Source organism: Triticum dicoccoides, chromosome 3A (genome assembly GCF_002162155.2).
Source record: "Triticum dicoccoides isolate Atlit2015 ecotype Zavitan chromosome 3A, WEW_v2.0, whole genome shotgun sequence".
In the NCBI taxonomy this organism is placed as follows: Eukaryota; Viridiplantae; Streptophyta; class Magnoliopsida; order Poales; family Poaceae; genus Triticum; species Triticum dicoccoides.
Window position 1 is genome coordinate 719,890,228 of NC_041384.1, and position 16,295 is coordinate 719,906,522.

Genomic DNA, 16,295 nt, shown 5'->3' on the forward strand with positions numbered 1-16,295 from the left:
CGAGGCAGCCGCCGGGCAAGCCCGAGGCACCAAGGATAGTGGCCGCAGGGCCTCGGTTGCCCTACTTCTGCGTGGGGAACCCCGGATCTGGAGTGGCGGTTCCATTGGCAAGGCACAACCAGCTAGCAGCCATGCGGGTGGTGGATCAGGTGTCCCGGCTGCGCGGGCAGCGGGATCCACTGGTCGTTGGCGGCTGGCAGCGGCTTCTGTGGCGGTCGATGCGTGCGATCTGGCGCCTCCCCTACTCCCCTATTCGGCGTGCGGGCCAGCCTGGTCGGGCCGCGCTTCCTCTTGATCGCCGGTTCTGTACGGGAGGCGCTGCTGGTGGCGGGGATCTAGTTCGGGCGAAATCCCTGGACGGCCATGACTGGTCGCGCCGACGGCGATGCCTGAGGGCGCCGTTCCCCTCCTTGGAGGCGTCGGTATGGACTGATCTTCTCACTTCACCTTCCCCTAGGTCTCCCGGGCAAAAGCCCTAACTTTGTTGGGCGGCAGCGCTCACGGCGCCGTTGCCTTCTTGAAGGTGCCACTTTGGGAACTTTGGGGTTGGGTGGCGCTTGTGGGTGGTGGGCGGCGGCGGTGGTGCGGCCCTATCCTAGCATGGATTTATGTCCATTGCTTGGAGATGGACTCGCGTAGGTGGAGGTCGTCGGCTGGCGTCGTGGTGGCGTCAATGGCGGGGGACCTGCCAAGGCTCGCGTAGGTGGAGGTCGTCGTTTGGCATCGTGGTGGCGTCGATGGCGGAGGACCTGCCAAGGTTGTCACCTCAATCTGCTGTGAAGATGGACCAGTGAAAGATGGCGGCGATGACACATGTGAGTGCGTCGGACCGGTTTGAGCCCCGGACCAGGCAGATGGCTCAGTCGGGGCCTCCGACTTTAGATGTTAGGCTTAGATGAGAGGTCTGGGTATGTGGCCTAGCTTGCACCCCTTCATAATTTAGATAGGAGTAGCTGCAGATTTTGGCAAGACGACGGATTTAAGCATATTGTTGTTCTACTTTGTAAGACCCTCAAGAATAATCAATAAAATGATCGCATGCATCTCACAAATGCAGAGGCCGAAGGATATCATCCTTTTATAAAAAAACACAAGATAGGAGATGGCCCGCCGTCGCCATAGGAAGCTGTCAGCTTCAAAGGAAAGACCAATAAAGCTCTGTCTTTTCTGATCTAAATTATATATCCACTTGACATTTCATAATGGAGATCTTTGTACGACACACTATCATAAGATTGTTAGTGCTTATTCAATTAACAGGTAAGAAGAAGTACTTCCACAAGAATCATTTGGCAGCGAAGTCACGCCAAGAGATAACAATATAAATATTTTACCAAGATCCCAAAAGACATCCAAAGAATGTTTTTTCTTTCCAACAAGCAAGAAGCTACAATATAATTATTCATTCACAAAAAGCTGATCATAGCAAACGTTGTTTGTTCCACCCACACTTGTATCATGATTCAATTTGTTTACTCAATTTTAGGGGCAATCATTGGATTGCGAGGTTGATGCATGAGTGCCCAAAGCATATGTCCACGGGTGCATAATTATTTAATTAATTGGCAACTAACTATAGCCCAGAGCACGCTATCAAGCTCATCCACAAGTTAATTTCCGAAGCTATATAATATGGCATACTACTATTATTAATGTACTTTTCACCATGCATGCATGTGACCTTTTCCTAACATGCTCCCGTTTTGCCCAGTAAAGTAACTAGACCAAGCACTACATAGCAACAAAAGAATATACGCTATAAAGCTGCAGGCGTGATTATCCATAAGAGCTTAACCTATCCAATCACATAGAAAGTATGCACAGGATATAATAATGGAAAAAGAAAGAACTGCGAAGTCAACTAGGTAACACAAAGAATAATTTGGAACTAATGAAGACACTTATAAAACACAAAAGTAATTAACAAAGATCTGTTCCTATAGTACTTTATTCACTCTCTAATCATCACTTAATAATGGTCTCCTGTGATTTGGCCGATTAACAAAACATGATAGGAATCTTATGATCAAGGTTAGTCAGCAGAAGGAATGATCATGGAGAGCTGTATACGTATATATACAAACAAAAGTATACATGCACACGCATCTCCAACGGATGCATGCTCTCTTCTTTCACGTCATTTGCCTGGAAGGTGCAGCATCTCTGGCCTATACGTTAGCACATTACCCGCAGGCTCTTCTGCGGTCTTTCATTCTTTTCTTCTTTCGGAAGGTGGGACGCAATTATCACCAAATCAATTTTGGCAGCGTGTCACTGCGTTTGTCATATTTTTTGACACTTGTATATTCTGACTTTATCCACATCTCTAATTTTCTATGATTGTATTGATTTAATAGCTGCAAAATGTGTTGATACACTAAAATTGTGATGTATCACCTACTACTACTGATTTGTTGACCACCGGAGAAAGGAAATGATACACGATTTATTTTTTCCTGATGAGCTAACAATCGGTGATAATTGCTCAGTGGAGCTAGGGTTATGTTACACGTTCAAGCTGGCTTGGAAGTTGGAAAGACGAGGAGGTGTAGGAGGTTATAGTAGACCTGCGCATGGGCAGCCCGGCCCGACGACCAAAGCCCAAAAGCCCAACATCCGGGCCATAGATGGGATTAGCTCTTCCGCTCGAAGCCCAGCCCGAAAATATCCAAATGAGGTTAAAATAATTATTTTAATTGAAAATAAGTAGAGTAATGTATTTAAATGCCCTGAAAACTACTATATTGACTAGAAATGTGCATTTTCCACATGGTTTGGGGTGGGCACGGCTCGGGCTTGGCGTTTTCACTTTGCGCTTTGTCAAGCCCGGTCAAAAACCTATCCTGGCCTTGGGTATGATCAGGTTTAGTCTATCTCATGTCCATGTGTGGCATAAAAATAAGCTAGTTTGGAACGAAAGGCGAAGGATAAATGGTGCTCTGTGTAAATTTAATGGATGTAAAATGTTGATATTGTTATAGGGTCGTATCACCTACTACTATCTTGGTAACAACTGGAAAAATGATATCATCAGCAAATATTCCTTTCTATGATATACAATTGTTGGACCAATTGCTCAATAGAGTTAGGGTTATCATGGAGACGACGGTTGTCCACAAGTGGCATAACGATAAGCTAGGTTAATTAGGCCTAGGGGTCGGGTAAGGGGGGGACTCTGAATTAATATAGAGAGCATCTATGTCCCCCACAACTAAGAATAAACTAACTCTTATTAACTTTACAAAATTGTTATTGCAAAACAAAAATCAGTGACCGTGTTTAAATATATTTTTCATCTAGGTAGTAGAAAATATACAACATTATCTCAATCGACAAAGAATTAACTAATTCTCATCTGATTTTACCAATGTGCTCATACAGATTAAAAATATACATTCAGGTAATGTAATAATTCAAAAAAATGCAAAATCTTGCAGGGATCTCAAAGTTAAATTGATGGAGTAAATAGAATTAGCAACTCTGACAAATTCAATAGCTATAAAATATGTCTTTCTGAAAATTCTGCACTCACATCCCTTAACTTTTTTCAATTGTAGAAATGGAAGTTGCCATGGCTCTATGAAGGGTATAATTTGGTATTTACAATATTAGCATGTCATGGGATGGTGTAACACAGCATTGTAGCCATACATTCTTCTTTTAGTTTATGCCCCCTCCATTCATTTATGTAAGGTGTATTATTTTCAGCACGATGACCAAGGCACATAATTGTAGATGAGTTAGGACGAAATTGCCCTTGACAAATTTGTCGGTTACTGACAAGTAAATCAGTTAGTCCAAAAAAGTATGAGATACATGCAATCGACAGAGAGATACTTTCTTCTTTTGCTACAAAAAAAAGATACAGACAATCGGGAGTGAGATACTTTCCCTTTTCTGGAGGGCTAACAAGGAAATTATGCGGAATTAGAAGAAAATGCATCTTACATTCTGGAATTTTCTTAAAAAATAAATACACCTTATATAAAGGAATTGAGGAAGTATAAAGGAAGCCCTGCATCGTCTTTAATCTTGCTCTACTCTCCTACAAGGCAAGGAGACACTTCAATCACACATGATTTATGACTTGCATCAGTCAAAGCATGGCACACTTAATTTTCCCCACCCCACCCCAATTGGAGGGAGGGCTCACCCTCTCTCTGTCCAAATTATTCCGGGCCCCTGAAGTGTGGACACATACATGCTCTGTTTGGCATATATGTACGGTTAATTTCCACCCTCCCATTTTAATCCCATCAATTATTCATGTCCCCAGCCAGCCACCCATATTGCCCTCCCTCCTACCTAGCTCCCCCAATACAGGCCCAGAAAAATATCAAGCCCCTATATAACCTTTAGAGAGAGAGAGAGAATGGGTGTGTGCTAGAGAGAGAGAGAGGCACCAGCACGAGCGCCCTTCAAAAAATACTGCATAAATAAAGGGGGCAATAACTGGGGAGAAAGGGAGAGAGAGAGAGAGACAGAAGTGAAGAGGGGAGAGAAGAAGTGGTCACTGCAGACAGAAGAGAAGATCAAAAGAGATCGGGCGATGCAGCACAAGATTGGAGGGCAACAACAAGCGCAGCAGCAGCAGCAGCAGCAGCAGCCGGCAGCAGGAGCAGAAGAGCAAAGCAGCCAGCAACGCCAACGGCTTCTTCCACCACTCCTCTTCTTCAAGCTCCAGCCGCAGCTCTCGATCTGATTCATCGAGCTTCTTCTTCCTCCTCTCCCTCTCCGAATTGACTCATAGAGGAGGAGGAGGAGGAGGCGGCGGATTAGCAAGCAGCTGGTGCGGCGCGGCGGGCGGCCATGGACGACACCCTCAAGTCGCTGTCCATGGACTACCTCAACCTGCTCATCAACGGCCAGGCCTTCAGCGACGTGACCTTCAGCGTGGAGGGCCGCCTGGTGCACGCGCACCGCTGCATCCTCGCCGCGCGCAGCCTCTTCTTCCGCAAGTTCTTCTGCGGCGCCGCCGCGGACCAGGCCGCCGCCGCAGCCGCTGCCGGCTCCCCCGGCGCGGTGCTCATGGACCACCTCAGCCCGCGTTCCCCCTCCGGTGCATCCGCCTCTTCCCCGCGCGGCGCCGGAGGCTCCGGTTCCGGCTCGGCCTCCGCAGCGGCGATGGCGCCCGGCGCCGTGATACCGGTCAACTCGGTGAGCTACGAGGTGTTCCTGCTGCTGCTCCAGTTCCTGTACAGCGGGCAGGTGTCGCTGGTGCCGCAGAAGGGGGAGCCGAGGCCCGGGTGCGGCGAGCGCGGCTGCTGGCACACCCACTGCGCTGCCGCCGTCGACTTGGCCCTCGACACCCTCGCCGTCGCCCGCTCCTTCGGCGTCGAGGAGCTCGCCGTCCTCACCCAGGTAATCAATTACATACTCTCCCTAATTAATCCCCAATTCCCAATTCTTGCTCCTCGACCCTCTTTTCCCCATGAACAAGAATCAAGAAGCTAATAATCTCTCACTCCTGGAGCCGGGGATCGATCGATTGTGGGGATCAAGATGGGGGTCGGTTATGTTGGGATCGGCGAGCATTCTGATCTCTGCAGCAGCATTGATTTGATCTCTGGCCGTACCTTTTTAAATGAAGCTACTCGAGTGTGGTAGCGGTATCGTCGACGTCGTCGTCGTCGTCGCCGTCGACCCGTCGTGTCGTCTGCAGGCAGCGCACGCACGCGTGCGTCCGTATATGCATATGCATACGTACGTGCGCGCTTTCTTCCTCCTCCTGCGGGCTGCCTGCCTGCCGCTTTCTTTCCTGCTCTCTCTTTATCCGTCCATCCATCCGTCTTTCCGTCACCCATCCATCCACCCCCCTTGCTTTCAGCTCTTGTTGCTAGCTAGGGTTCGTTAATGGTAAATTTCTCCTTTCCTTTTCGCCACTGTTCCTCCTTCTCATGCCACCATGGCCGCCACTGTTGCAGCACGAGCAGCACACCACGGCTGCAAGTAGCGGGCGATTCGGCAGCACTCGGAAAGGCACACACTTTCTTGCTTTGTTTTTGCTCCTGATTTGCGATTTTGCGCTAGGGTTTTCTTTTCTTTGTGAGAGGGTTAATTTCCCTTTTTCCAAAACTTTTTTCGCCAATCCCTTTAATCCTGTCTTCAATCAGCGCCATGATGCTGCTATACATACATACTGTTGCACCCTTCTGTTCCTCCTCCTTATATTTTATGCACAGGGACAATCCACTATGCACACATCTCATATATGGGTAGAGATCTCTTCCTTTATATTGTCTCTTGTTAGCTTGCTCACCACCGCTCTCTCGGTCTCTCCATACCATACCTGTGAGCTGTGAGCTTTTGCAACTTGTGAGTGTACATATGATGGATGTGGAAAAAGTATTGAGCTTTTTGCGACGGTGATGGCTTTGTGGTTTTGCAGAAGCAGCTGGCGGGCATGGTGGAGAAGGCGTCCATCGAGGACGTGATGAAGGTGCTCATGGCGTCGCGCAAGCAGGACCTGCACCAGCTCTGGAACACCTGCTCCCACCTCGTCGCCAAGTCCGGCCTCCCGCCGGAGGTGCTCGCCAAGCACCTCCCCCTCGACGTCGTCGCCAAGATCGATGACCTGCGCCTCAAGTCCTCCATGTCCCGCCGCTCCCCCTTCCTCGCCCACCACCAGCAGCACCAGCAGCACCACCACCAGGGCTCCGTCATCGAGGCCTCCGCGGCCGAGCTCAACGACCACAACAAGATCCGCCGGATGCGCCGCGCGCTCGACTCCTCCGACGTCGAGCTCGTCAAGCTCATGGTCATGGGGGAGGGGCTCAACCTCGACGAGGCACTCGCGCTGCACTACGCCGTCGAGAACTGTAGCCGGGAAGTGGTCAAGGCGTTGCTGGAGCTGGGCGCCGCTGACGTCAACCACCCGGCTGGGCCCGCCGGGAAGACGCCGCTGCACGTCGCGGCCGAGATGGTCTGCCCGGACATGGTGGCCGTGCTCCTCGACCACCACGCCGACCCCAACGTGCGCACCGTCGACGGGGTCACACCGCTCGACATCCTCCGTACGCTCACCTCCGACTTCCTCTTCAAGGGCGCCGTGCCGGGGCTCACCCACATCGAGCCAAACAAGCTCCGACTGTGCCTCGAGCTCGTGCAGTCGGCGGCCATGGTCATGTCCAGGGAGGACGCGGCCGGCAATGCGCCGGTGCCCATGTACAGCGACCACCATCCAGGCGCGGGCGGCGGTGGCGTGTACAGCAGCAGCGGTGGCGCGAGCACGAGCATGAACCTGAGCTTGGACAACAGGATGGTGTATCTCAACCTAGGGATGGACGTGATGAACCATGGCGACGGCGGTGGCGACGACGGCGGGAGCAGATCAGGGCAAGGAGGCCCCTCTTCGTTGTTCTCCCCGCATGGCTTCCCATGAGACATGGCTGGTTGCTCTACTATCTCCTTGTAAGGCTTAGAACTAATTAATCATATGCTCTATTTATATCCATATTATCACAGGAGGTCAGTGATGAGAATGCATGATCAGATCAGATGATCCTTTTAGACTGTTGATTAAGTAGCGTCTTTTGTAGAGAGATCATGCATGCATGGATGTTGAATTTCAATAGTTAATTTCCTGGTGAGTTGATATGTGTTCGTTAGGGTCTACATTAATTTCCTTTATTTTCTTAATTGGTGGTGTTCTTTTGAGAAGTTTGACAGGTGATGTTTAAAAAAAATGAAAACTGTTTCTGTTTTGTGCATGTGTGTTGGTGTTGGTGGGTCATGTTCTTTGATGCACTGAAACATGGACAAGAAAGGTCGATTGGTACTTGATTTCATATCATGTCTTACTACTTTTTTCTGCTCAAATGATCCTTTTGAAATCACACAAGGTCGATTGAGCTATATTATTTACTATGTTGTCTTCCTATATGCGCTAGTACTCCCGCTGTACACAAATGTAAGATGTTTTGGTAAATTGTCAATTTTACATTTGTGAACAGAGGGAGTATTACTTATCACGTATAATATCTTAGTGTATGTACTCCCTATTTAGCGCCGTGGCAGCACTTGTTTTTATTTTTCCTTACTGGAATTTATTTGGCCAAAATTCATATTTTCTGCCAATTAACTTAAAGAACTTATTTTACTTGTAGCAGAGTGCATTTAATAGAGGTCATCATGTATATGTACTACTTATCTACATACCTTTTGCTATCTCAACTGATAGAAGTACTGTTCTTGAAAAAAGAAAAACATGTAGTGATAATTTTCTCTTTGGGAGTTATTTGAGGCTGAGAAGATTTTGAGATTATTTGAGCGCAATGAGAGGGAGAGGGAGGGGCACACAAGCATGTGGGGGTTGGCATGAAGAGGGGAGACAACGGGAATCTAACTTGAGCTTATGAATGATGGAAGCGATCGATGCTGGTCAATGCTTTAACCCCACAACCCCTCCCATTTTGTTCTTATTGCAAATTCGGCCGGCTTCCATGTTACTACAACCTATGCAAATGGGCAGAGGGGGGGAAGGGAGATGAGTGCAAAAAGGAAAATCACTCTTCATTTTTACTTCACCTTTTTCTCCACTTCTTTTGTTGACCTTGGTGTTGGTTTCCTCAGAGGTGTGGGTTCCGCTCCTTTTCTCTCTCTACAAATTTACCTTGCCTTTTATCTATTGGTGTCTCTTGGCTGGGTGTAGGCAGGGTGTAGGATGAGAGAGAGAGAGAGAGAGAGAGAGAGAGAGAGAGAGAGAGAGAGAGAGAGAGAGAGAGAGAGAGAGAGATTGTATACAGGTATCTAGCTTTGAAACAATGGCAAATCTTGAGTCTTAACTATAAGCCGGAGGCCATATCCTAGTGAGGGGAAGGGCTGTCCCCCCTCCTCTCACACACCATCTTTCTCTCTCTCATGGATCTATAGTGCATGACTATTGCATGGTATTGATTGTCTCTCTTTCTCTCTCTAGTGCATGCAACGCTTTCCATGCAACGATGGCCTATCTATCTGTCTTTATGGCCCAATAGTGCTTGGGCTGGCCTCACGCACTGCCCCATCCGACGGACAAAATAGTTGTAGTGGGGCTTGCATTGGGCACACAGCGAGGCTGTGGACAAATGTATCCCTTGTCTTGCATGAGTGCAACATTGTGTAATGTCACTGTGTGGCCTCACGCATAAAGTCACCACCTATACATGTGTCGATCAGTAATGTTGTGGTGCTGCTGCATCAACATGGATCTCCCCCTATGATGGCTCCTTGCATGTATGATGGCCCTGCCTCTGATCTATTCTTTCCTGGCCTCGCAACCATTCACTTTCCATTTGTGTGTCTCTTTAGCGTCTTCGTGCAAAGCCTACATATGTATGTATACGGCCACTGTTCTGGCCTCTGATTTGCTGCTGTAGCGAGCCAGCAGCCAGGTTAAATTTTTTTGACTGCGTGCATGCGTTTGACTAGATCCATGCATACCCCATTCCCTTCGAGAGAAAAAAAAATAGCAAGATCAAGATGTTCAGGTGCATGCATGTAGTACATTGTATATGTACATTCTTTTGCCTATGTGTCTGAATGTCTGATAAGACGACAGCTAAAGAGGTAATAAGACACAAGGTGATTTGTTCTCTTCTTTCTGCGAGCACAGATATTTTTATTATATGATATAAGCCTAGGTCTTCCCTGCGGTCTCCCAGCTCCTAGCTAGCAACAATATATTATCATAGCTAACGTACAGCTAGCCTATGCAGGCACACAATTGACAGGAATGTTTTTGAATATATACTGGTTTCGACAAGGCACTACATATTTATATGACATGATTTGATCTACATGCATGTATGCGGTGTGGCTTTAAACTGATACTATAATGAAATGGTGTCCCCTAAAGATACAAATGCATGTGACCAGCACCTCAATAATGGCCATATTGTTTTATTATTTTGCTAGGAAATAATGGCCGTAACGATTCATGTCACTATATTCAGTTTACATATTTAGTATTGACGTATCTTTTAAATAAAGTTATGTTGTTTTGGATATATAGTTAGAACAATATGATTAGGGCCACACTTGTGTTGTTATGCATTTTATACCAATGTTTTTTTACGTCCAACGAAGGACTCGCTTCATCCATGTATGCAAGGCCACTTGTCTTGTCTTATGTCCAATTGTTTTAATTTGATCAAGAACTTAAAAGGATTTATTTATAATGCTAATCAAACTTTAAATGGTTTGGTTTTATAAACATGATCACAACATAAAGGGTTTGAATTGAGACAAGACAAGGCTGAGAGAGAGAGAATTTTGATGGAAAATAGAATTTGCTAGCTGGCTTACTTGCTAGTGGACAGACATCTTGCATAACTGGAATCATGCATTTAGGTTAGTTGAAGCATAATTTTGTATTTTATATTTGTAATCTTATGTGTAACTCCGTCCGACTCCCAAAATAGGGCATGTGTGTTGTTCATACATACAAATAACATTCCAAGCCCAGCTATCATATAAGTGGCCACCCACTCAATTCGGCTTGTAATTGCTCCAAATGACCACGAGCTTCGTTTTTGGAGGAGATAGGAAAAAAGTTTAGGGCCTTGTTTTTTTAGAACAGGGAGAGTGCCACACTAGCTTTACTAGCAAGAATGTTTTAATTTGCTCTCATGGGGCATGTTCTCCCTTGATTTCACTAAATAGTGATGTTTTGGACATTGATACGGGTTTAAAAACATAAATTTTTACTGTGGTATGCACATAATGACCAAAAATACTAATACATGTTGGTACAATGTACGCACATGATTTTCAAGTTTCCAATCCATATATTTGCAAAAATAATCTTGGTAAAAAGAATTTCAAAACTCTCAAATGTATTTCCATGAAATCTAGGGCTCCCTTTGCATTTATATCCATCATGAACCAAGGATATCCATATATGTTGATCTTCCCATATATAATTGTTAACTGCTACAACACATTTTTTGGGCATTTGCTCTCAAATGTGGCACCTATTTACTAATAAGTGCAACCAGTATGTGTGCATACAAAGGTTATTCACCTTAATTTAATTCTCTTTAAATAAATGTCAATATTCCATCTTCAGATATCAAAGTCTACGCACGGGGAGTGGGAGGCAGTGGGGTGTGTATATATGTTGCACAGAACATTAACCCATGCTGCTTAAGTTGCATCCTAAGATATATTGTCCTATCACTACTATAGAACCATCCTCCAAAGGCTCGTACCTAAACCCTTCCAGTGTGGGTTGTGCACCTGTCAGTGACTATATATTGACGGCGAAAAAAAGCAACTAGCAGGCAGCCTCATTATTGGTATGTGCCTTGCATGCCCTCACAAACTCATTTTAGCAGCTTTCAAGTATTGACACACCCGCCTGGTGAGGGCGAGCTCAAGGACAACGACATGATCAATTAGGTTGTGGAGGAGGAATGCGTACATTACTATGTAGGTAAGAAGGTAGAGAAGAATGTCAAAGGGAGGTGGGGAGAAGGGGAAGTGGTCAAATTTGATCAAGGGAGGAGTCATAGTTGGAGAAGCTGAATAGGTGGGAGTGGCATTGATGGGTGGGAGGGGTCGACGACATCGATAGCGGACTAGAAAGCGGGAGGGAAACAGAGGACGTAATCACTTCTTTACGAATTACAGTGTCATGCCAGTTCAAACGAGGAAAAAAAATAGGGGAGCTCCCTCCATTTTGACAAAAAGAGAGAGACGAGAACAACTAGTTTATAGGTTCTTTTACTGTCCAATTGAGCTCTTCCATTGCCAGATGAAGTCCTTACTAGCCTAATTTGTCTCAGCCTTTTTTCTGGAGGAAAGGATGTGATGTTGTTACCGTGATCTGGTTTCCATGCTAATATGGGCCTAAGTGTCACTCAAAAGCTAAATCTTGCTTATTGTGGGACGAAAATCGCGCTCGCCACCAGCGTTCTCACTATCGGTCGGTCTAATAACTTGTGGTTATCGAACCTTCCAGGGAATGGTTTTGGGAACATTTCATCAGTTTTACAAAGCATTTGGCCCGTTTTTCTTCTTTTTCTTGTTTACTTTCTCTATTGGATTTTATTTTATTTATTTTTATCTTTATCTTTTTGGTTCTTCTTCTTTTCCATTCTTTTTTATTTTTGTTCTTATTATTTTTTTCTATTTTCAAAAATATATGTCGCCTTTTTTGAAAACATGTTGAACGTTTTTTAATACTTTTTGAACATTTTTCAAATGGCCATTTAATTTATTTTAAATGCACAATCAACAGCATTAAACACATATTGGACATTTTTCATAAATGTCATGATTTGTTTACATGTTCAAACAATATTTAACTCTTACGAATATTTTTTAAAATACACTATGATCAATCTTTAAACACATGTTGAACCTTTTCATAAATGCATGTACTTATTTAGAAAAACATGCCAACATTTTTAAGTGTTATGGACATTTGCTCTAAATATCTTGAGCATTTTTTAGTGACACAAATAAATTTTCCATAATTACAAAAACAATTTTTAAAATTATATGAACTTATTTTTTAAATATCATCAAAGTATTTAGAAATGTCTGAATATTATAAAAACGTGATGAATATTTTCTTGAATGGTATGAACATTTTTGACAAATTACACAAAAAAATATGTTATGTGAATAAAGAATGCTGAATGAACTTTTAACAATTAAGTAAAGCCTATTTTATAACATATACATTTATAATACTTTAATATTTAAAGAAAACACAAGCAAAAAAAGAAGAAGAAATGAATTGTGCAAAGGAACAACACAAGCGAACAAACCAAACCAGCAGCTCCCTAATGAGCCGACCTCCTTGAGGCAACATAAGCTTCCTTTTCACTAAAAGCGAGACATAGTCATGGGACCTCGTATATGATGTATTTTGCGTGATCTAGGAGCTCGACGCACAGGGGCTGGCCCAACATGTTTCCTATCGTGTGACAGAAAAAAAAGTTGAACAACAACAGAGCGTGCCATGATTTTAGGAAATCCCTATTTGAGGCACGCTGCGTCAAACTGCCGGCGCTTCGCACAGGCGAACCGACCGAGCGACACGATAGGCCAGCCAATTTGCATATGCAGTTCGCGTATAGCGTCATCGGGTTACCTTCTAGAAGGTTCCCTGAACCGGTTTATTTTCTTTTACTTGTTTTCCTTTTTCTTTCTTTTTGTTTTCTTCTTCTTCTTCTTCTTCTTCTTCTTCTTCTTCTTCTTCTTCTTCTTCTTCTTTCTTTTTTCCTTTTTGCTGTTTCTTTTTTGTATCTGTTTTCTTTTTAAAAGTTTATTTTTTCTGTCTTCAATTGTTTTTCACATTTTAGAAAAATGTTTGAAAATTTCAAAAAATGTTCCAATTTAAAAATTATTGTGAGTTCAAACTATTGTCAGAAATTAAAAAAAACTAAACCTTAAAATTGTTCCAGTTATGATAAAAATTTGTTTGGCATGTTGTGGTACAACATTTTTCTACAACTTTTCAGAAAATTTTCAGAATATCAAATAAAATCCTTTTCAAAAATTTCTCACAATTTGTTCGTGCTTTCAAAAATGTTCAGAATTTCGATGTTTGTTCCATTTTTAATAGATGTTTAAAATTCAGAGACTATTCAGAATTTCAAAAAATGTTATTTTTTTCAAAATTCACATTTTTTGATAAAATATTCAGATTTTGTGCAGGTTTAAAAAATCTATTTTCCAAAAAATGTTCTGTGTTTTTTAAAGTTATTCGTGCTTTCTTTTTTCTTTTAAAATAATTATTTCGGTTTTAATAAAAAAATCTTAAATTTTCGGAATTTATTTTCCTTTTCCATAATATATGTTCAAAACTTCGAAATATATTGCCGCTTTTGAAATTTTGTTCTCAACTTTAAAAAATATTTGTGTTTTTATAAATCTTCTGGAATAGATAAAATGGTTGTATTTTTAAAATATGTTCAAAAGTTCAAAAAATGTCCTCATTTTCAATTTTCGTTCAGAAATTCAAAAATGTTCGGTATTTCAAATTATGTTCACATTTTCCAATTGTTCTTCACTGTTTTTTAAATCATGTTTTTAGATTTGTGTTCAAATTTCAAAATTGGTTCACATGTTTCGGTAATTGTCCAAAAATTGTTCAGCATTTGATAATTATGTTCATGATTTGAAACATTGCTCACATTTTTAAAAACTTTGTTCACATTTTCAAAGAGAATGATCGAAAAATTTGAAAAAATTGTATCCAAGCTGTACATTCTTTAGGATTTCGCACTGCATGAATATCAGTAGCACTCACCAGCATGAGTGGCTAGCGATATTGCTTCTTATCTTACACACTGCAGCAGTGGCGGTGCTGGGGCTTCCTTGAACTTCCATGGAATACCAAAGAATTTGCCTTAAAAAATGAAGAACCCACGAAATCAAGTCCAAAATGGCATAGCTTTCTAGCAACCCATATCCAAAACCAGCAACTGCAGCCACGCACCAAACCTGACGTCCTAGTGCGGCGTGCGAGAGCCTCGTCCCCATTTTCCCAAATCTAGCTTAGGGGATCTTCAAGGCAGACCCTTAAACCGTCACTATGTGTCTGGGCCACGGTGTCTGGATCACTTTTATCATCCAACGGGAATTTGCATATGTTTGCTTAGCAGTTCGGATATACAGATGCCGGTATTCAAGAGACAAACGTGGAGAGCTTTGTGAGAGTTCGGACATGCACTTGACCAATCACATGCATGGTCCATCTCTTCCCTCTCTCCTGTCAACTGCACATGCATGGTCCCCACTCCTTTCTACCACAAATCATAAATATCCCACCACATGCATGGCCCCATCTACTTTTTCTTCTCCCAACCAGATACTTTGTGATTAGTATTGGATGGCTCATTCCGGCATCATGTCCTCAAACCACGTCCGGACATAAAAACACACATATAACGGAGATATTTGCGGGTGCCCTTACTACTTACGGCGGCGGCGGCAACCCATTCCAAGTTCAGCGGGCGACGGATGATGGCCGACCCTCTCCTTGCCCTCCCTGATCTGCTCCGGCCCTCCCCGCCGTGGATCCGCTAGTTCGCTTACGGCCTCCCCCTGCAGGCGCCCTCAACAGCTGACGGCTCCACCTCTAGCTGTCCGGCCTCCATCGCAGTGTTGCCACTGGGCTCCACCTCTGTCAAGTATGCATCCAACCATCCCCGTTCCATCTACAAGTAGCAGCCACTTTGCTTGTGAATTGTATTTGTTTGTCCAATGCACATCAGTCCATGCCACTTTCGCAAAAAAATTACAAGAATACTTAGGAGCAAATTCCTGACTCCGCCATTGCACCACAGACAATTGACAGCAGGCCATTAGCCACTGCACCAATCAGCGGTAGCTGGACATCAAGTTGCAAAACTATATACGAATACACAGCAGCATTGAGATTTGGAAAACATTTCTTGAAAATTGTGAGCAGTTTTTTAATGCCACAATTCTTTTTATATTCCAATTTTTTGAAGAAGTGAAGATACTCTGTAATCCGAATTAAAAAAGAAAACAAACAAATTTTGCTAATCCCAAACAGTTTTATAAAGCATGATTTTTTTCAAAAATGTATCATTTTCTGAAGAAACGAACAAATTACAAAAACGTGAACATTTTTCTAAACTTCTGAATATTGCTGAGATCACGGACAGGTTTTATTTTTCAAGAAAAGTAGAAAACAGTAATTTTTGTTAAAACAGAACATTTTTTAAAACCGCGCACATTATTGAAAACTGCAAACATATTTTATGGTATGTGTTTCTGGAAATTCAAACAAAATTTGAAAAATGGGAACATTTTTTGAAATTCTGAACAAAATTTTGAAACCGTGAACATTTTTTGAAACACACACATTTTTCTGAAATTGTGTACAAATTTTGTAAAGAACACATTTTCAGAAATTCCTGGATATTTTTTGAAACCTGATCATTTTCCTGAAATTATGAATAAATTTGAAAATGAGAACATTTTTCTCCGGGCATCGGATACGAGAGGTGGAACTGCGCACGGGTTCACTCTCCTTCCCTGCTAAAATTGAAGATACAAAGTGAACACAATGTATCTCACGTGCAAATGCCATACGGTTGTTAAGACCATATTACTATATATTATCAAAAGATCATGCACAATTTTTTTAATGAGAGTCAAATTGTACGCAAAAGCCATGTAAAATTTTAAGAAAATAGGAAACTAAAAACAGAAAAAACAAAGAGAAAACAATTTGAATAGGATGTAACCCAAAAAAAAACATAAGAGAGGAAAGGGAAAAAAATAAAGGCAAAGAAAAGGTTAGAGATTTTTTCCCCTTTATGCAAGGACAA

At 43.1% G+C, this 16,295-nt stretch overlaps 1 protein-coding gene across 1 annotated transcript; it reads left to right on the forward strand.

The window, feature by feature from the left end:
- Positions 1-4,376: 4,376 nt before the first annotated feature.
- Positions 4,377-7,703, forward strand: LOC119270464 (BTB/POZ domain and ankyrin repeat-containing protein NPR5-like). Its single transcript, XM_037552472.1, has 2 exons — positions 4,377-5,361; positions 6,389-7,703. The coding sequence occupies exons 1-2, from the start codon at positions 4,810-4,812 to the stop codon at positions 7,379-7,381; spliced, it is 1,545 nt and encodes a 514-aa protein (XP_037408369.1). The 5' UTR covers positions 4,377-4,809; the 3' UTR covers positions 7,382-7,703.
- The last annotated feature ends 8,592 nt before the right edge of the window (positions 7,704-16,295 follow it).